General features: G+C 49.5%; 1 protein-coding gene across 3 annotated transcripts; it reads right to left on the reverse strand.

Annotated features, from left to right (window-relative positions):
- Positions 1–12: 12 nt before the first annotated feature.
- Positions 13–20216, reverse strand: TSEN54 (tRNA splicing endonuclease subunit 54). 3 transcript variants are annotated; one of them, XM_078880533.1, is made up of 12 exons: positions 19977–20216; positions 18856–19020; positions 16021–16084; positions 14748–14831; positions 13484–13582; positions 11894–11946; positions 11069–11161; positions 9170–9550; positions 7634–7857; positions 6567–6627; positions 4260–4409; positions 13–2654 (listed from the first exon to the last, which is right to left on the reverse strand). In XM_078880533.1, exons 1-12 carry the CDS (start codon positions 20024–20026, stop codon positions 2405–2407), a joined length of 1674 nt encoding a protein of 557 aa, XP_078736659.1. In that variant the 5' UTR covers positions 20027–20216; the 3' UTR covers positions 13–2404. The 3 variants fall into 3 exon arrangements, with proteins under 3 accessions (XP_078736659.1, XP_078736658.1, XP_078736660.1); XM_078880532.1 differs by having other exon boundaries at positions 9170–9574; XM_078880534.1 differs by lacking the exon at positions 13484–13582 and having other exon boundaries at positions 9170–9574.
- Positions 20217–21895: the final 1679 nt, after the last annotated feature.

The raw sequence follows: 21895 nt of genomic DNA on the forward strand, positions 1-21895 counted from the left end.
GAAAAGTTGAAAGGCAGAAACCCGGTATTTATTGGCTGTTAGCTGACAGCAGTTTAACGCAACCCCGGTGGGTGGTGTGGGGGGGGGTATAAAACGTGGGTGTACGAATGCCGTGCCGCGTTCCTGTACAATTTGTGAACCGGAGTGTCGCCATAAAAAAACATGTTTTTCATTTACTTCAATGGCGAGTTTTTATTCGTTTTGTCGCGTTAAGAAAAGTCGGGCGGGAAGGAGCAGCTACTGGGAATTCCACTTTGCAAAATTCCCACAAACTGCTACGATGGGTCTCCCCGGGTGCTTCACCCGGTTGATCAAAGAAAAACTTTTCAAGAACCCATCTTCTTGGTTCTTTCGGTAAAGTCACGTAGAAGGGAAGTAATAAAATAATACTTTACCGAAAGAACCAAGAAGATGAATCCCTGCAGTCACGAAAGCTCTAAATCGAAATTTTCAAGAACCGTTGTCACTATTTGGTGCTGGTCCAAAACAAATCCACGCAACAGGCAGACCTCACCCCTGTGACAGATTTTTTTGTTTTACAAAAGAAAAGCAAATCCAAAAATCTGAGAAGCACTTAGTGTGAGAACACGGAGCGAGAGGAGGAAACGCACCCGCCACCAACTTGGTTTACAGCCGCTCGGCCAATGGGAGGGGACGCAGTGATTTCATTAACTTGATTCGTGGTCACCATTTAAAACATTTTTTCGTTAAATTTGTTGCTACAAATTGTGATAATGGGATCACGGGAGAGTTCGGCGCCGATTGGCTGAGCGTACTTCGCTGTCATTGGCTGAGACGCGGGGGGTGGGGTCCGATTTGCCCAGCGTGCGTTCTCATTGGCCGAGCAACACCGGGGGTGGCGTCCGATTGGCTCAGAGCATACGTCACTGTCATTGGCTGAGGGGCGCGGGGTACGTTGACCTGGCCACCGCGCTTTAGAGAGGTTTTGATTTTTAAAAAAAATGTTGCAATTTTTTTTTCTCCGCGACTCGGAGAGACGTAACGCGTCAGCGTTTTACGGGGTCACCGCCAATATTGTATTGCTCATGCTTAAGAAACAACACTGTCAGGGAAACGCATCCCCATATGTAACAATGGTACAATGACCACCACCCCTTTTAGCGCCGATTTCATTAGCACTCGCTTCTCCAGAAACGCGTCTTGAGCGCTAAGCGAGGTCTTCAAGCTGTTCGACATTATACGCGCAGTAGTGTGGGGGAAGTCGAAGGGAGCGGTGGCGCAGTGGTCGTCGCACCGCACAACGAACCTGACGGCCTGGGTTTGTAACGTGGCGATGGTGAGCATCTGTAGTGAACGAAACCTGAGCCGATAGCGAGCGATCGCGATCAAATTTCGATTTAAAGCTTTCGTGACTGCAGGGATTCATCTTCTTGGTTCTTTCGGTAAAGTCACGTAGAAGGGAAATAATAAAACATAATAAAATAATGAAGACCTGGTCTTCACCTGAGGACGGCTGCTTGCGTTGTGGCCAAAACGTCGTGAGAATTACTTTATTATATTTTATTTTTATTATTTTATTATTTCCCTTCTACGTGACTTTACCGAAAGAACCAAGAAGAACAATCGCGATCAATCGCCAACCCCGCGCTAAAGCAACCCCCCGGTAGCTTGCACCGTGTGCAGAACTTCTTCCAACAGCGGACCGGCAACCGTAAAATTACCGTGATGTCACGTGACATGCAAGGCATTATGGGACAACTAATCCTAATGGCCGCTAACGCACCTTTTTTTAAATCCTTTATATTAAGTTCACTTGCTTACTTACTTACGACCGTGCAAATCTTTCGGTCGTTTTTTAACCCACTTCCCGTGATCCAATCGAGCTGACATTTTGCATACAGACTCGTTGTGCGTGACAATTTCTTTTCCTGAAAATTTTTTTCCAAAATTTTACACTTTTTAGGAAAAAATAAATTATATTTAATTACCAATTGCTTAATGGTGGCAGGCAATCATCTGACCCATAGGTGGCAGCCATCTCAAGCCAGAGGACGAGAGGACTCTAGCCGCCACGCATATAAAGGATTTATAGTGAAAAACTTTGTTTTTACGGGTTAATTTTTTTACCATCAGCCCTCGAGCCAGATCAGAAATCGGTACCACCTGAGGTGTCGTCAAATCTTTAGTTAGTGCCGCTTTATACACGGTGAATTACCCGATAATGCCGCTCGTTTCAAACGGTTTTCGCACAAGTTCGCCGTCAACTGCGCGCGTCATGAAATTGGAACCCCCGCAGCGAGCTCGGCCCAACAAAAAAATTGCGTGGCCTTCGCATTTCATCACGACGCCGTGGTTAGCCGTGGTCAGCCGTGGGCAGCCGTGGTCAGCCGTGGGCAGCCGTGGGCAGCCGTGGGCAGCCGTGGTCAGCCGTGGTCAGCCGTGGTCAGCCGAGGACGTCGGTGGGCAGCTTGAAGTCGTAGAACGAGAAGAAGGAGACATCCCCGGCATCCACCACGCCGAACACGAGCACCGTGTCGTCACTGCCGACTCCGCTGGTGGTGGTGCCGATGGTGGTGCCGATGGTGGTGCCGCTGGTGGTGCCGCTGGTGGTGCCGATGGTGGTGCTGGTGCCGCCGCCGCCGCGTCGCGCCAGCAGCTTCAGCGCTCGGAGATCGGGGACCGGGTCCTCAAAGCTGCCGGCGTTTTACACGGAGAGTGTGAGGGGGCGGGGCGGGGAAACGGACGCTTTTCAATATTTCAACCTGCCAAGTTTGACACGTTTCATCTTGTTGGTTCTTTCGGTAAAGTCACGTAGAAGGGAAATAATAAAATAATAAAAATACAACATAATAAAATACAATTCTCACGACGTTTCGGCCACAACACAAGCAGCCGTCCTCAGGTGAAGAACAGGTCTGTCGGAAAGACAGCGTCATTTAGACGTTGTCTTTCCGACAGACCCCTGAGGACGGCTGCTTGCGTTGTGGCCGAAACGTCGTGAGAATTATTTTATTGGTTTATTTTTATTATTTTATTATTTCCCTTCTACGTGACTACCAAAAGAACCAAGAAGATGAATCCCTGCAGTCACGAAAGCTTCAAATCGAAATTTGACAAGTTTGTTTTGTTTTAGCCCAGTGAGAGAATTCTGGAGACCAGGCCCAAAAAAGTCTCATTTGCAAGGGTAGAGGCCAAGGCTTTGCTATGTATCGTCCCCCAATTTCGTGATATTGAGGGTGTTTTTTTACTGGCAAAATCTGGAGCCAGACGCAGATGGCACGCGATGGCCTCCTCTTGCGAATGGCGCCATGGGGGTCTATCACTTCCACCGCGAGCAAAGCAAGACGGAGCGTGGCATTGTGACGGTTCCACCCACGGTAATAACCGGGTGCCCTGGTTACCCTGGGGTGCCAGTGGTTTCATTTTCAGTTTTCAGTTTCATCTATGAGGTATAACCCTGCGCCTTTTGGCATCATCTGGTCCAACACCATGTGAGACTAGGCTCTAAGGAAAGCTGTCTCGGGTGTGGACCAATCAACTTCAAGGACAGTGCATACATTATCAGAGTTATGTTTTTGGTTTACATTCCGACTGCAGGTATTGTGGTCTATGCAAACATGACTCCTCGTAAAAAAGGTGTCAGTTTTGTTGCCAGATAGAAGGGTAAAAAAACAATTATCAGGTATAACCCTGTGAGCCATGCGGCTCTTGACTCGGGTGCAACCGGCAAAACAAAACAAAAACACGAACAAGAAACCACTTCAAGTGACTAAAACGCAACGGAAAAATCCTGGAACAAGTATAACCCGTAAAAACAAAGTTTTTCACTATAAATCCTTTATATGCGTGGCGGCTAGAGTCCTCTCGTCCTCTGGCTTGAGATGGCTGCCACCTATGGGTCAGATGATTGCATTGCACCATTAAGCAATTGGTAATTAAATATAATATTTTTGTCCTAAAAAGTGTATAATTTTGGAAAAAAAATTTCACGAACATTAATTGTCACGCACAACGAGTCTGTGTGGAAAATGTCAGCTCGATTGGATCACGGGAAGTGGGTTAAAAAACGACCGAAAGATTTGCACGGTCGTAAGCAAGCAAGCGAACTTAATATAAAGGATTTTAAAAAAACAGCAAAATCTTCCGGAAACAAACCACCGCATTTCAGCGCCGCGTGCAAAAATCCCAGTGGGATGCAAGTCAAACAATTGGCTCCCATGGTGCCCTGGGTACTCCGGGTTTCCGTGAGTACCCATGATGCCCTGGGTGTCCTCAGTGCTGCGCTCGAGGCCACTGACCAGCAGACGCAGATGCGGGCGAGGGGGACGCCCGGCCTAGTCTTCTTGAAGTCTGTGTTGTCAGCCGAGAAGACGTCGTAGCTGATGGTGAAACTCGTGCCGCGTCCATCCTTCACCTCACTCCCTTCCTCCTCCTCCTCCTGCTGCAGCCTACAGTGCGGCACAGGCCGGCGAGAGACAAAGATAAAGGTTCCCCGTGTAGCCTTTAGCAGACCGATGATGGGGCAAGTGCTGTTTAGCGAGCAGCTGCGAAGGCCGGCACGGCACACGCGTGGTCAGCACCACGCCCGACACACACAAAGGTGCGCACAATTATACACTACAGTAAAACCGTGGATTGCGAGTAACTTGGTCTGCGAGTGTTTTGCAAGACGAGCTAAATTTTTAAATAAATATTAATTTTGATAAACGAGCGAGGTCTTGCAATACGCGTGGTACGTGTACACGCTTTGTCTGTCGAGCGTCACGTGATCACAACTGATACACGACGAGTGCTTTGGATTACAAACACGTTTGCGGAACGAATTATGCTCGCAATGCAAGGTTTTGCTGTATAAGGTTGCACTCATCTTCTTGGTTCTTTCGGTAAAGTCACGTAGAATGGAAATAATAAAATACAAAAAATAAAACATAATAAAATTATTCTCACGACGTTTCGGCCACAACGCAAGCAGTCGTCCTCAGGTGAAGACCAGGTCTGTTTTATTTTTATTATTTTATTATTTCCATTCTACGTGACTTTACCGAAAGAACCAAGAAGATGAATCCCTGCAGTCACGAAAGCTTTAAAATAATTTTATTATGTTTTATTTTTATTATTTTATTATTTCCATTCTACGTGACTTTACCGAAAGAACCAAGAAGATGAATCCCTGCAGTCACGAAAGCTTTACATCGAAGGTTGCACTCATTACACACGAGGTGCTTTCTACAAATGAACCACATTCGTGGGAACATCACCCACTTAAATTTTGCCGTACCGCACCTTTACTTTCCACCAAAAGCGGGGAGCACGCAGGGAGGTTCAATGCCCCAAATATTGTTGACCTTGCTTTCTTACGGTGTGTGAGGAACATTGTGAGAGAGACATTGTTCTTCCATACCACAGTACCATGCTCATCTCGTCAGGAAGCATAAACCATCGCACAAACTCTGGTAAATCCTCGCAGAGGCTTCTGGTTAACCATCGAACAAAGACGGGCAGATTCGCTTCTGCGGCCGTCTGGAACGCTCTTTTCCTTCCGATATTCGGAAGCCACTGGCAGCTGTGCGATTTTAAATCTAATCTGACAACTAATCTTTTACAAACTGCCTTTTGTGCTTCGTTTGTTGTCCTTCCCCCGCACTTCGCGATTAGCAGTTGGTCAGGTATGGTGCGAAAGAAGTTCCACGCACGTACGTACAAAGTGCCGCTAAGAAATTGATTCGTCGCTTTCGTGACTGCAGGAAATACTCTGGTTCTTTCGGTGAAGTCACGTAGAAAAGAGAGAATAATAAATAAAATAATAGCATTCGACGTTTCGATTGCAACACAAGCAATCATCATCATCATGTGTTATCTCTCTCTGCTTACGTGTCTATGTGTCTCCTGTTCTGTGTTTAAGCTCTCTCTTAAATTTAGCAATCTTTGTAAGAGCGTAATCAACCAGGTAGGGTGTTGACTGTTGAGTTAGCCGACTCTCTGTGTTGTATTTCAAATTAAAGCTTTCGCGACTGCAGGGATTCATCTTCTTGGTTCTTTCGGTAAAGTCACGTAGAAGGGAAATAATGAAATAATAAAAATAAAACAATAAAATACAATTCTCACGACGTTTCGGCCACAACTCATTCAGACGCTGTCTTTCCGACAGCCTTGTTCTTCACCTGAGGACGGCTGCTTGCGTTGTGGCCGAAACGTCGTGATAATTATTTTATTATGTTTTATTTCTATTATCTCTGTGTTGTATTGCATTATATTTCTAAGTTTACTAGGTTTTGTTTTCTCTTTCATGTGTACCTGATGATGATTGCTTGTGTTGCAATCGAAACGTCGTGTGCTATTATTTAATTGAAGATTTTCTCTTTCTACGTCACTTTACCGAAAGAACCAAAGGGTAAAGTGCCACTAAGCGAGCAGCTGCGAAGGCCGGCACGGCGTCGCGTGGTGCCGGTGTGGACCGACACACGCACGCAACGCTCGCAACGCTAGCAACGCACGCAACGCGGTGCGCGCAACTGTGACGGCGGCGGTGTCCGAGTGCGTCACATCGCGGCGTCAGAGATCGCGGCGAAGTCTCCGAGAAAGATCCGAGCAGAATGTCCACTCACCGCGACGTGCCCTCCAGGATGTGCATGGGCGCCACAACGCTTATCTCCTGCAGCAACTCGGCTGGCGACACAACAACAACAACAGCAGCAACAACAATTAACAACAATAACAACAATAACAAGCCGGTAAAGCCAGTGGATTGAGCGAGCCTCTCCTTGTCAAGGTGCGTGCGAGCCAAGGTGGCCGCTACGGCTATGCAGGGTGATTCAAAAATGTTTCAACACTCATATAAGACTATAGTTTTTAATGGAAAAAATTAACCCGTAAAAACAAAGTTTTTCACTATAAATCCTTTATATGCGTGGCGGCTAGAGTCCTCTCGTCCTCTGGCTTGAGATGGCTGCCACCTATGGGTCAGATGATTGCCTGCCACCATTAAGCAATTGGTAATTAAATATCATTTATTTTTTCCTAAAAAGTGTAAAATTTTGGAACAAAAATTTTCACGAACATTCATTGTCACGCACGACGAGTCTGTGTGCAAAATGTCAGCTCGATTGGATCACGGGAAGTGGGTTAAAAAACGACCGAAAGATTTGCACGGTCGTAAGCGCGCAAGCAAGCAAGCAAGTGAACTTAATATAAAGGATTTAAAAAGAACAGATAACACACTGTGACATGACAACAAAGGTATGCTAATAGCTTTGAAACGTCAAAGAGTCTCCACTTGTTCGCCATCGTTGTCAACGCGTCGCCTGGAATCTTCTCCCGGTGGTCTCCAGAGCCCAGAGGCATATTTATCGTGGTATTGTTGCAAATTCTCGGAAGTGTTAACATCTTACTGGTAGGAACCTCCTGGTTACACCGGCCCACAGGGGATTATTGTGTCCGTCGTGCAGGGAGGGGCTGGGTGGGGAGGGGAGGGTGGAGAGGTTGAAATTATCATCGTTCGTGTCGTGAAGGGTCGCGGGCCCTGCCCGACAGGCTTCGTGCCGGCCGCGGTCTTGCTGCTGCTGCGGCCAACTTAACCGCGGCAACGGCGCTCCGTGGACGCGGTCCAGGTTCACCCAACAAGGTCGACCCGCACGCATCCACGGCGGGCCCAGCGCGCCGACGCGCTCCTCACCGTGGCTTCGCGCCGCCGCCGGATTGGTCAGGGGCTCCACGTGGTCCTGGCGCGACGTCCGCCCGTGCGGCTGCTGCCCCCACTCGGCCGCCCCCCGCCGCCCGTCCCGTCGCGCCAGCAGCCGCTTGAAGTCGCCCCAGTCTCGGCAGCGGCGCGCCTCCGGGTCTCGGTCCACGTCCCAGCGGCGGTGCGGGTTGTGCTCCTCGTAGCGCCAGCCGTGGTTCCTGGTGGCGAGACGTTAACCCCCTTACTCTTTACCCCATTTCTGAAACGTTCTGCTAGTTGCAGGGTCGGGGGGGGGTGGGGGGAGTCTCTGTTCATCGCTGAATCTTGGAACGCGCGAGCGGTTCGACGTTAGTTTTATTTAGTGAGGTATAGTAGTAGCAATAGCGTCGTTGTTTTTAAGGCGATGTTATTCACCGCAGAGAAACGCAGCGACACGATCGCCGTACTCTATGACAGCTGGCGCCAAACTGTGCCACGCGCCATCCCGCATGGCCTACGGGTCTCTATCTAAGTCTACGGGTCTCTGTGTAAGTCTACGGGTCTCTGTGTAAATCTACGAGTCTCTGTGTAAATCTACGGGTCTCTGTGTAAATCTACGGGTCTCTGTGTAAATCTACGGGTCTCTGTGTAAATCTACGGGTCTCTGTGTAAATCTACGGGTCTCTGTGTAAGTCTACGGGTCTCTATCGAAGTCTACGGGTCTCTGTGTAAATCTACGGGTCTCTGTGTAAGTCTATGGATCTCCATGCGAGTCACTGGTGACCGAGCTGACACCCATCAACTCACTGCAGTTGAGAAGCCGGTGTTACTAATGGTGGCTGTACCGGGTTCAACGCTCTGCCCTCCGAACCAGTCGGTCGCCTCTCACCTCACCGTTACATCTTCCTCCTGCTGACGCGACTTGCTAAAGCATCCGTTTGCTACTGCAACCGTTGTGACCGTTGCCTAATTGCTACAACTACTGCTGCGGCTACGACCGTAGTTACTACTCCTGTGACTGTACGTATGTAGAACTTCTTTCGCACCGTACTTAGCCACCCGTGCTCATCGGAGGTGCAGGGGAAGGACAACAAACTAAACCCACTGCCACTAACACATTGTCCTGCTGCGGAGGGAGCTGGTAGGAACGTTGGGTTGCTCGGTCAATGGCCAGGGTCAACGGCGGCGTGGTGTATTCCGCAAATATGCCCGACTGTGAGGGCGGGCACAAGCCGGCGTGAGTAGGTGAAACGTTGAGTTTTATAAGGGCACCACGGGGTGACCAGCCCCTCCCCACCCAGCCCCACCCCTCCCACCCCCCACCCAGCCCCTCCCCACCCTCCCCTCCCCACCCAGCCCCACCCCTCCCATTTTTGGATGCACGACGGACGGACACAATAATCCCCTGTGGGCTGGTGTAACCAGGAGGTTCCTACCCGTCTAACTGCTTCTGTTGCAACTTCTGCTGCTGCTGCTGCTACTAACACTGCCTACGCTGCTACAGATGCTGCCGAGATCCCTTCCGCCGTTAGCCACAGCCGACGCCGCCACCTCTCTCGGTGCAGATTGATCCGTCCCACCCAGCGGCCCTCGTCGGAGCGGCGCCCGGCGGTCCCCGGGGGCACCAGGTGGCCGGGCAGCTCCCGCAGGCTCGTCGCGCAGTCGTCAGGCGCCACGTTCGGGAACGGCGCCATCGCGAAGTCCCAGCGGCAGGAGCGGACGCGACGGTGGCGCCCGTCCACCGCGCTCGGCGACACCGACACCGGCAAGGCCGGGGAGAAGCCGAAGCCCCGACAGGGCGGCGCCGCTGGTTGCTCCTCCTCTGCTGGCGCCAGTGAAGAGCCGGCGTCGGGCTCCTCCGGGCTCGAGTGCCGGTGAGCGGCGGTGGCGGCGTCGTCGTCAGCGGAGCAGCGCTCTCTCTTGCTGTCCGCCCTGCGTGCCCACCGGCCACGGAAACTTTACCAAGCAACGGGAACGCAGTCGAATGATCCACATTTAGAATCGATGTCACGTGTTAAAAGAGTTTTTGCCTGCTGCTGTAGATTTACACACGATGATGATGATCTTTTTGGTTCTTTCGGTAAAGTCACGTAGAAGGGAAGTAATAAAATAATAAAAATAAAACACAATAAAATAATTCTCACGACGTTTCGGCCACAACGCAAGCAGCCGTCCTCAGGTGGAAACCAGGTCCGTTTTTATTATTTTATTACTTCCCTTCTACGTGACTTTACCGAAAGAACCAAGAAGATGAATCCCTGCAGTCACGAAAGCTTTAAATCGAGATGATGGTGATGATAAGCCGCTTCTTGTTCAGCTATCATGTGTGATAGCCAGGTCGCTTCTGAGAAAGAGCTGTACAGCTCAGTGAGCCTTACCTGGTAAAATAGAAAGTTACAAATAGTTTTAAAAATAAATTTCGATTTAAAGCTTTCGTGACTGCAGGGATTCATCTTCTTGGTTATTTCGGTAAAGTCACGTAGAAGGGAAGTAATAAAATAATAAAAATAAAACAAAATAAAATTATTCTCACGACGTTTCGGCCACAACGCAAGCAGCTGTCCTCAGGTGGAGACCAGGTGTGTCGAGAAGACAGACCTGTTCAGACTGTCTCCTCGACAGACCTGTTCTTCACCTGAGGACGGCTGCTTGCGTTGTGGCCGAAACGTCGTGAGAATTGTATTTTATTATGTTTTATTTTAATTATTTTATTATTTCCATTCTACGTGACTTTACCGAAAGAACCAAGAAGATGAGTTTTAAACATACTTTAGGTGACGGCTTCGAAGCAATGATGGGCTGCGCTCAACAGACCGTCGGCGCAAGGTGCTGTTAACAAGAACCCATCAAGGTCGGCACGGCACACGGGGGCGTCGGTGGCCACTCGCGTGACGTCAGTCAGTACGCGGTGAGTACGTGGTGAGTACGTGGTGAGTACACGGTGAGTACGTGGCATCATCGCGTGTCTCCGCTCGTTCACCGCGTGCAACGACAGCGGCACGGATCAGCTTCTGCAGTGGAAAAACGAAGCTGAGCTGGGCCGGCTTGGCACGGCTCCGATATACAGTGGAAAAAAATTAACCCGTAAAAACAAAGTTTTTTACTATACATCCTTTATATGCGTGGCGGCTAGAGTCCTCTCGTCCTCTGGCTTGAGATGGCTGCCACCTATGGGTCAGATGATTGCCTGCCACCATTAAGCAATTGGTAATTATTTTTTTCCTAAAACGTGTAAAATTTTGGAAAAAAAATTTCACGAAAATTAATTGTCACGCACAACGAGTCTGTGCAAAATGTCAGCTCGATTGGATCACGGGAAGTGGGTTAAAAAAACGACCGAAAGATTTGCACGGTCGTAAGCGCGCAAGCAAGCACGCAAGCGAACTTAATATAAAGGATTTAAAAAGCAACATAGGCCTGCGTGCAAACTAACACACACACACCACTCACTCTGCGTGTTCACCGCTGCACTTTCGCTTGCGCTGTTTCTCTCCCCGGGAGGCCGGCTCACTCGGCTGCTGCTCATTCCTCGCTGGGACGTTCCTGCACAAGCAGCGGCACCACCCAGACAAAGGTCCCCCGCATAGCCTTGAACAGACTGTTAGGGCACGGGCTGTTAGCGAGTTGCACTTAGGAAGGCCGGCGGCACGGGAGACAAAGTGGACGGTGGGATTGTAAACACCACGCCCGGCTGCCTTTGTCTCCCTTAGTGGTGATGTTTTTACACGCAGCACCAGATAATCGTCAAAGGTGTTGGTGGCCGTGAGCGCGAATCGAACTCAGGTCGCCGGGTTTGTAGTGCAGAGCACTCCCCACACCAGCACCACCGCACACACATGTACAAAGACAAAGATCCCACGTAAAGCCTTAACAGACTGTAGGGGCAAGTGCTGTTAGCGAGCACCTATGAAGGCCGGAACGGTACACGAGGGGGTGGGTGGCCAACACCACGCCCGGCCGCCTTTGTTTCCCCAGTGGCGATGTTTACACACCACACCAGGTACTCATTTAAGGCTGAGTCGACCTAGGGGAGGCCCGGGACCGGTTCAAATAATCGTCACTGGTGTTGGCCGTGAGCGGGAATCGAACCCGGGTCGCCAGGTTCATAGCGCAGCGCGCTAACCGCTGCACCACCGCTCCCCACACGCATGTACACACACACAAGTACACGCGTGTACACACACATGCATTAGCACCGTTGGTTTAGGTACGGTGCCAATGAAGTTCAACGTACACACGTGTATCTCGTTCATAATAACACGCTCGCTCACTCACTCGGGTCTGAAGCGCGTGACCACATAGCCCAGCCTCTTGAGATGGGCGTACACCTACAGAGGCGATTGGTGGGTGGGGGGGTAGACACAGGGGGACAGCCGGTGTTAGCACTCGCGACCAAGTCAACAGACAAAATCTCCAGATCCAAAATTAATGATTGGAGTGCGACGGTGGCTAGGAGATGTTAACTACCTCGCCTGGTGTACAGGAGGTCGTGGGTTGAATCCCGACCCCTGACGCCTGCTGCTGTATATTCTGAGTTTGCGTGTCTCTCTCTCTATCATCATCACGGTGGCTAGGAGATGTTAACTACCTCGCCTGGTGTACAGGAGGTCGTGGGTTCAATCTAGACCCCGACGCCTGCTGTATATTTTGAGTTTGCGTCTCTCTCTCTCTCATCATCATCACGGTGGCTAGGAGATGTTGACTACCTCGCCTGGTATGCAGGAGGTCGTGGGTTCAATCTAGACCCCGACGCCTGCTGTATATTTTGAGTTTGCGTGTCTCTCTCATCATCATCACGGTGGCTGAGATGTTAACTACCTCGCCTGGTATGCAGGAGGTCGTGGGTTTAATCCTGACCCTGACGCCAGCTGTATATTTGGAGTTTGCGTGTCTCTCTCTCTCATCATCACGGTGGCTAGGAGATGTTGACTACCTCGCCTGGTATGCAGGAGGTCGTGGGTTCAATCCTGACCCTGACGCCTGCTGCTGTATATTTTGAGTTTGCGTGTCTCTCTCTCTCTCATCATCATCACGGTGGCTAGGAGATGTTAACTACCTCGCCTGGTGTACAGGAGGTCGTGGGTTCGATCCCGACCCCTGACGCCTGCTGCTGTATATTTGGAGTTTGCGTGTCTCTCTCATCATCATCATGGTGGCTAGGAGATGTTAACTACCTCGCTTGGTATGCAGGAGGTCATGGGTTCAATCCCGACCCTGACGCCTGCTGTATATTTGGAGTTTGCGTGTCTCTCTCATCATCATCACGGTGGCTATGAGATGTTAACTACCTCGCCTGGTATGCAGGAGGTCGTGGGTTCAATCCCGACCCTGACACCTGCTGCTGGAAATTTGGAGTTTGCGTGGCTCTCTCCGTGGTCGCGTGGATTTTTCCCATTTTTTTCCTCCACACACTGTTATACATTTCCGCATGGTGATAAGCACCACTTCGTTGAGCTATCATTTGTGATAGCGAGGTCGCTTCTGAAAAACGGCTATATTACCGCGGTTGGCTACGTACGGGTGCCAAAGATGTTCAACATACACACACACGTACACAAATCACTTTGGATCCTTTTCCAACAGACCCGCCCAGGTGGCTACCTGTCAGCAAGAGCGAGCGGCTCGCAATCGGAGGCTCGCCGGGTTCAAATCCACGTTGGGGGTTGACTCGGTTCCATCATCCCTCCGAGTGTGTTAAAATAGGTACCGCTTTGTAAGTAATTTTTTTACGTAAATTTGGGCCGGACCACTACAACACGGCTTTAGGTGAAAAAAACAACTATTTGGCCGCGAATGATAACATCGGCCGTGATATATTAAACCGCACGCGCGCCGAGTGACGATCCACCGGGGTTGGTGACGCACCTGATACTGGTGGAGCGAGAGGCCTTCGGTAGCGAGGGCCAACTCATGGCCCTCCTGTATGGACAGCGGAAGCCCTCGCACCCTCAGCTCTATAGAGCCCTGCGCGCAAACGAGATGGAAAGTCGTCACACCGGGTCACGATCGGCAATCAGCCGCTGGATGAAAGGCCTCCCCCCCCCCCCCCCCAAGACCGTCGTCAGCTTTTACGGGCCTCGCAAGGTAACAATCCGACGTTACATCCGTGCTGTGCGCTGAACTTCTTTCGCACGCCGTACGTAATCGGAGGTGCGGAGGCAGGGACGATAAACTAAACACGAAGGGCAGTTGTGTTTAGCTTTGTTGTCCTGAACAATCATTGGGCGCGGCGTGCAGCGTGGAACGAGTTAATTTCTATTTGAATGGGGAGGAGTAAATTGGTAAACGTGGAATGACAGAGCGTGGTGGTGGTAGTGGTGGTAGTGGTGGTAGTGGTGGTAGTGGTGGTAGTGGTGGTAGTGGTGGTGGTAGTAGTGGTAGTGGTGGTAGTAGTGGTGGTAGTAATGGTAGTGGTGGTAGTGGTGGTGGTAGTGGTAGTAGTAATGGTAGTGGTGGTAGTGGTGGTAGTAGTGGTGGTGGTGGTAGTGGTGGTAGTAGTGGTGGTCGTGGTGGTGCTAGTGGTAGTAGTGGTGGTAGTGGTGGTAGTAGTGGTGGTAGTGGTAGTAGTGGTAGTAGTAGTGATAGTAGTAGTGATAGTAGTAGTGGTGGTAGTGGTAGTAGTGGTGGTAGTAGTGGTAGTAGTGGTGGTAGTAGTGGTAGTAGTGGTGGTGGTGGTAGTAGTAGTGGTAGTAGTAGTAGTGGTAGTAGTAGTGGTGGTAGTGGTGGTAGTGGTAGTGGTGGTAGTAGTGGTAGTAGTGGTGGTAGTAGTGGTAGTAGTGGTGGTGGTGGTAGTAGTAGTGGTAGTAGTGGTAGTAGTAGTGGTGGTAGTGGTAGTGGTGGTAGTAGTGGTAGTAGTGGTGGTAGTAGTGGTAGTAGTGGTAGTAGTGTTGGTAGTAGTGGTGATAGTGGTAGTAGTGGTACTAGTGGTCGGTCACGAGTAGCCGGAGGAAACCCGTCACACAAACGAACCAAAAACGGCAGCGCATTTCGGAGGCAGGACGCACGGTGGGCGATGAACCACCGGTGGGTGTGAAACACTGCAGCCACAGAACACCGCAAAGTCCACAAACGCCGCGGCTGTGAAACACCGCGGCTACAATCCGGCGCACCCGCAACCGCGCTCACTCACACACTCTAGCAGGTAGAGGGCCTCCTCTGGGTAGAGCAGCTGCCTGCCGTTCACCATGTGGCCCATCGTCTGCCAGAACTTGCCCTGCGCGGGAGGGGAGGAGGGAGGGGAGGGAGGGGAGGGAGGGAGGGAGGGAGGGAGGGAGGGAGGGAGGGGAGGGGAGGGGAGGGAGGTAGGGGAGGAAGGGAGGGAGGCATTCGGTTAAACTCATGCAAACTTGAGGTCCCATCCCCCCACCCCGGAGCTGATTTTACTCTGCAGGGAATGTAAATATTTAGCTTTAGGATTTCTCGTTGTGAGAGTGGTTTTTGTTTTTGCTCTGATTGCTTAACTTAATTTCAGTGTTTTTTGTTTTCTTTTATTTGCAATTTTGGTCTCTTGAGTTGTTGAAAAACTCACTCACTCGCTCACCTCTCTCGCCATCTCACTCACTCACGAATCCACTCACCTACTGACTCAGCCACTCACCCACCCACACATCTACTCGCACACGCATTCACACATCGAAGCAATCACCCTCCCACCCACCGACGCACGGATTCACCCAAACGCCCACGCACCCGCCCACCCGCCCAACCACCCACCACACAAATTAGACTCTATCCTGGTCTCCTAAGTTCCCATCTGGTTACACAAAACCAACTTGACATTTAAACCACTGCTATGTGACTGCATTTCGCCATGGATTGTATACACATTATTGTAAATGGTTCCAAATGTTTGCCAATATTCCCCAAAAAATATCCGCAAATTACTCAATTGGCATCTACAAAGTAAGCATCATCCCCTGATGGTGAGAACCTGGCAGGGCTTTCTGTAACAAATATATGAAGGCTAATTTAACCAAATTTAGAAAACACAATTACAGCACAACCTCTGTTATCCGACATCCATGGGGAATGGATGATGCCGGATATTCAAATATGCCGGTTATCTGAGAGTCATTCATACTTATCGTTCAACGAATCTAAAAAACTTTTCAAGAAACTCAAGCTTACATTTTAACTATGATAAAAGAAATATATGATATAAGAAATAATACTGGGTAGGAACCTCCTGGTTACACCAGCCCACAGGGGATTATTGTGTCCATCGTGCAGGGAGGGGCTGGGTGGGGAGGGGAGGGTGGGGAGGGGCTGGGTGTTTAACGAGGGCATTCCAGACGGCGTAATGCCAGATGAGAGAGCTTTTGCTGTGCGCATGAATCCCTGTACACGGGCGAAAGTTCGAAGTGATACGCTCATGAATGGCTCAGCACGGGGCCTCAACTCACAGGCTTAGACTTCAACTCCACTTTCTCTTCTTCCGCAATCCATTCGGTCTGCACCAGATTCCCGCTGTTGCACAGCACAATACAGCTTGCAGTTCAAGACAGCCGTAGCACACATCAACATCGTCGTCGTCGTCATCGTCGTCGTCGTCGTCACCAACATCAGAATCGTTATTATCGCCACCGTAATTGTAATCTTGATTACCACCACCTCCTCCATCATCATCATCGCAACTATCATTTTCGTCGTCGTCGTCAACCAAGAAAAGCAGGATAAATTGGCGTGCAGAACAGAACACGCAAATATTTACACCATTTTGAACCTCATTTGCCAGTAGAAAAATATGATAATTGTTTTTTTACCCTTTTATCTGGCAACAAAACTGACACCTTTTTATACAAGGAGTCATGTTTGCATAGACTACAATACCTGCGGTCGGAATGCAAACAAAAAACATAACTCTGATAATGTATGCACTGTCCTTGAAGTTGATTGGTCCACACCCAAGACAGCTTTCCTTAGAGCCTAGTCTCACATGGTGTTGAACCAGATGACGTAATGCGCCTTTTGGCGTCATCTGGTCCAACACCATGTGCAAACATGACTCCTTGTAAAAAAGGTGTCCGTTTTGTTGCCAGATAAAAGGGTTAAAAAACAAGTATCAGAACACACAAACTCTGCACGGAAAGTCACTCGGGCTGTGAATCGGGACCCTTCTTGCTGCGAGGCACGAGAGTTACGACTGCGCCCATCCTTCCGCCCAATATAATAATAATAATTTAGTTACTGCAGCTACATACTATTAACATTCCTCCCCTTTATTAATACTACCCCTATCCCCTCCCTTTGATGCTGCTAATCCTGCATAATGCACGGGCATAATATGACTTTGAAACCCCCCGCCCACCTCCTACGCATTTCACAAGTAGTACTAATCACATACCTGCATTTCCCATAAATATGCTAAATTCCTCTTGATATGCAAATTATTTTGTCAAGGCGCCCTTCCCCCCTTCCAACCCAACTTAAATATACGCTGCCAAGCTTGGTGGTGTTCATTCAGACGCTGTCTTTCCGACAGACCTGTTCTTCACCTGAGGACGGCTGCTTGCGTTGTGGCCGAAACGTCGTGAGAATTGTATTTTATTACGTTTTATTATTTCCCTTCTACGTGACTTTACCGAAAGAACCAAGAAGAATAATACTCTAATTTTATATCGCGTCATTCATGCTAGCAGCATCCCATAACGCTGTACATTCATTATATAAGAGGACCAAATGCCACGTGAAAACTGTTGTACACACTGTTGTGGATTTACCCTCCGACACAACGGTGGGGCTGAAGTGGTAACTGATTGACACGTTTTGTTTACGTTGACAAACATTACTGGCCGTGTCGGGTGGTGGAGGGGTTACGACACCACATATATACTCTTAGGTTCTTTCGGTAAAGTCACGTGGGTATAAAATAAAATAGATCACGACGTTTCGGGCGCAACACAAGCGTCCGTCATCAGGTGGGAAAGCGATGGTCTGCTGCTGAGGCAGACTGTTTTAAAATGTTTGAAATGGGAGTAGCTCAAGGGTTGTAAAGATGTGGTCGGGGCTAGCTTCAATTCAAAATTGACATATTTATACTTACGCGATCTAACCCAAAAAACCTTTATTATGATTAATGAATGCGTTGATTAACCATGTTTCTATTCATAGTATGTGTTTATGTTGTTAGCATCTTTGTGTATTCACATCCATTGTTTAAATAATTACAAAGTAAGTTTTTTTTGGGTGAAAATAGTGCCTTTTGATGCTAGCGGAACGCCTTTAACGTGCGTTTCCTATACTTGCTTTAAAGACCAGATCGCTTAACGACTGGTTATGTGGAACCAATTACAGTGGTTAAGAGGGGGTTCTACTCCATTTGGCGATATTTACTCAATGGGAAGGTTATTTTGTGGGCTCTGTGGGAGTCTACTGTGGTGGTATTGTCTGGCACACTAGGGGGGTACAGCTGGTGGTGCATCTACCGGTCATCTCAGTCAGCCAACCCATGGCACCTGCTGGGTCTGTCCCGTGACCTCCTGCACCTAGCCTGGCACATTAGAGGGGTACAGCTGGTGATGCATCTACCAACGGTCATCTCAGTCAGCCAACCCATGGCACCTGCTGGGTCTGTCCCAAGACCTCCTGCACCTAGCCTTGCACAGTAGGGGGGTACAGCTGGTGGTGCATCTACCAGTGGTCATCTCAGTCGGCCAACCCATGGCACGTGCTGGGTCTGTCCCGTGACCTCCTGCACCTAGCCTGGCACAGTAGGGGGGTACAGCTGGTGGTGCATCTACCAGTGGTCATCTCAGTCAGCCAACCCATGGCACCTGCTGGGTCTGTCCCGCGACCTCCTGCACCTAGCCTGGCACAGTAGGGGGGTACAGCTGGTGATGCATCTACCAGCGGTCATCTCAGTCGGCCAACCCATGGCACGTGCTGGGTCTGTCCCAAGACCCCCTGCACCTAGCCTGGCACAGTAGGGGGGTACAGCTGGTGGTGCATCTACCAGCGGTCATCTCAGTCAGCCAACCCATGGCACCTGCTGGGTCTGTCCCGAGACCTCCTGCACCTAGCCTGGCACAGTAGGGGGGTACAGCTGGTGGTGCATCTACCAGCGGTCATCTCAGTCAGCCAACCCATGGCACCTGCTGGGTCTGTCCCGCGACCTCCTCCTGTCAGCGAGCCTTCGACAACTTCACGCGAAAGCCTCAAAGAACACCTGGGCCCTGGCAAAGGCGCCGTGACATAGTGGGGAGTGACGGCTATCGGCATTGGCCTTGGCTGGGACGTACAGTCTCTCCACGCGTTCCTCGCCAAGCAGCTGCCAATGCTCCTCCATGCAGCGCTGCAGTTGATCCCTCTGAGCCGCCGACCCGTCTGGGGTGAAGTCCTTCTGGCCGTGGGCTCGCTGCGGCAGGCGGTGGCAGCGGGAGCGAGCCGCCACCAGCTCCCACGTGCTGCGGACAAAACATCCAGAGGCACAGAGAGGGTGCCTGTCAACCCGTTATCAGAGCCACTAACCTTATCACAGACCAATTCAGGTCTTGTTGGTCACCCAGTGTCCTTATACATCTCAACGTTCATTCTATAAAGTCCCGTCACACGGAAGAAACACAAACAAATACACACTAACCACTAGGACACTCACCACTGGTATACTCATTACTACACTCACCACTACATACCTTTCCGACAGACCTGTTCTTCACCTGATGACGGCTGCTTGCGTTGTGGCCGAAACGTCGTGAGAATTATTTTATTATGTTTTATATTTTTATTATTTTATTGTTTCCCTTCTACGTGACTTTACCGAAAGAACCAAGAAGATGAATCCCTGCAGTCACGAAAGCTTTAAATCGAAAGATAGTGTGGGGGTACTTCCAAGAACGCCTGCCTTGTCAGCGTGGAGAAGTAGACCAAGGTAACATCTCTTTCTCTCTCACATCTTAAAAGCGTCGTCGCTTTAAGATGTTCCCCGTTCGTATTGTGTTTGTTGCGGTTGCACCCGACTTAAGGGCTATACCTAAATAATCGAAATAAACTCTCTCGCTTGGCGCACCTCTCCATAACAAAGGCTCAGTCTTTTGTTATGCAGTCTATTCTTAGTCTTAAGCCTCACCTTACCATATTAATAAAAAAGTGTGCCGTACTTGGCCCTTCCCCACTCTTTAACCATTATATAAACGGAGTGGTAGCTCTTGTAATCTATCATTTACTTGATACAGCTGTCGTAGGCTGTGACGGTTCCACCTGAAGACGGAAGCTTGTGTTGCCTCCGAAACGTCGTGACTTTTATTTTTTTATTTTATTTTTATTAATTTTAACTTTTTTTACCTAAGTGACTTTACCGGGAAAAACCTTGCGAAAGCTTCAAATCTAGAATCGGTTCCCTTTCTCCGTGCTGTTCACTCACGCCAATGTGTGGGTCGTCCGTGGAGTGACGACCTCCTCTTCTTCGTCCATCGCTGCTCGAATGAGGGCTTTTTGATTGCTTGAAGGAATCCGAAGTTTGTCGTCGTCGTCGTCGTCGTTGTCTGAAGCGGGAAGAAATCAACGTCCTTGTCGATATCGCGGCCTTCCATAGAATGTTGGCCTCTCTTTCCGCGGCGGGGAACGCGGTGACGTCACGACGCAGCCGTCGCGTCATTACGTAATCACGACATCGCGTCATTACGTCATCACGCCATTACGTCATCACGCCCTCACGTCATTACGTAATCACGTCATCGCGTTATTACGTCATCGCGTATCTACGTCATCAGCAGGTGCAGCGATGAAGGACCGTCCGTAAATGGCGTCACGCGATTTTGGACGATTTTTGACCCCTCCCCCCCTACGTCACACGGCGTCACAAAAAGTCAGACCCCCCCCCCCTCAAATATGACGTCACAAAGCTCTGCTGCCCCGCCCCCCCAAAACCATATTTCAATTTTGAAAATAAAACATGCTTCACATCGCTTTAAACTATTGTCATTGTAGTGCGTATTTAATGTGGCGCTGCTCTCTGATGTTGTAGGAGAAAAAAATTATTAAAAAGTCTATGTAATTAAGTAGAACGTGTTGTCTATGTTTATTTAAAGTTGCTTATTTTGATGTGACGTCACATTTCTCAACCCCCCCCGTCACATATCGTCACAAATGTCTTTCAGCGCAAGATAATCGTTGCCGTGCGTGGTGACGTCACGAGGGCAAGCGCGAGTGACGTCACCGCGCTGCCTCGACAGCCAAGCGCGCGCGGGAAAATAAATTGGCTGTGCGTAGTGACGTCGTATATGCCGTAGTGATGTCATCACGTCTGCTTCCAGGCCCAATGTGCGGCACGGAAACCGTTGCTGTGCGTGGTGACGTCACGACGCCAAGATCGAGTGACGTCACCGCGCTGCTTCGACACACCCAAACGCGCGGACATGAAATTGGCTGTGCGTAGTGACGTACGAACGCAACGAAGAAGTGACGTCACCACAGCTGCTTCAGGGCAGAAGGGGCAGTCCATAAATGACGTCACACACATAGGGGGGGGGGGTCAGATATTTGTGACGATGTGTGACGAGCGGGGGGGGGGGTTAAGAAATGTGACGCCACATCAGAAACTTTAAATAAATACAGACAACACGTTCTACTTAATTAAATATACGTTTTAATAAATGTTTTCTTTTACATCAGAGTGCAGCGCTACATTAAATACGCACTACAATGACAATAATTTAAAGCGATTTGAAGCATGTTAATTTTTTTTGGGGGGGGGGGGGGGCAGAGCTTTGTGACGTCATATTTGAGGGGGGGTCTGACTTTTTGTGACGCCGTGTGACGGGGGGGGGTCAAAAATCGTCCAAAATCGCGTGACGTCATTTATGGACGGCCCCCCAATGACGTCACAAGACTCAAGCACTGTGACGTCAGCACGCTTATCCCCACACCACCCTGGTCAGCTTGGGTTGACGAAGTATGAATCTTAATTTGGAGCTTTCGTGACTGCAGGAATTACTCTTTGGTTCTTTGGGTAAAGTGACGTGTAAAGATAAACTAATAAATTAAAAACTAGCATACGACGTTTCGATTGCAACACAAGCAATCGTCATCAGGTATAAATGAAATAGAAACACAAATCTGGTATACTTAGAAATGTAATGTAATACAACAGAGAGTCGGATAACATAACAGTCAACACCCTACCTGGTTGATTACGTTCTTCCTGAGAATGCTAAATTTTAGAGAGAGATCTCTCCATTTCTAAGTATACTAGATTTGTGTTTCTATTTCATTTATAAATGATGATGATTGCTTGTGTTGCAATCGAAACGTCGTATGCTAGTATTTAATTTATTATTTTAT

The sequence above is a fragment of the Lampetra fluviatilis genome, chromosome 58 (genome assembly GCF_964198595.1).
Source record: "Lampetra fluviatilis chromosome 58, kcLamFluv1.1, whole genome shotgun sequence".
In the NCBI taxonomy this organism is placed as follows: Eukaryota; Metazoa; Chordata; class Hyperoartia; order Petromyzontiformes; family Petromyzontidae; genus Lampetra; species Lampetra fluviatilis.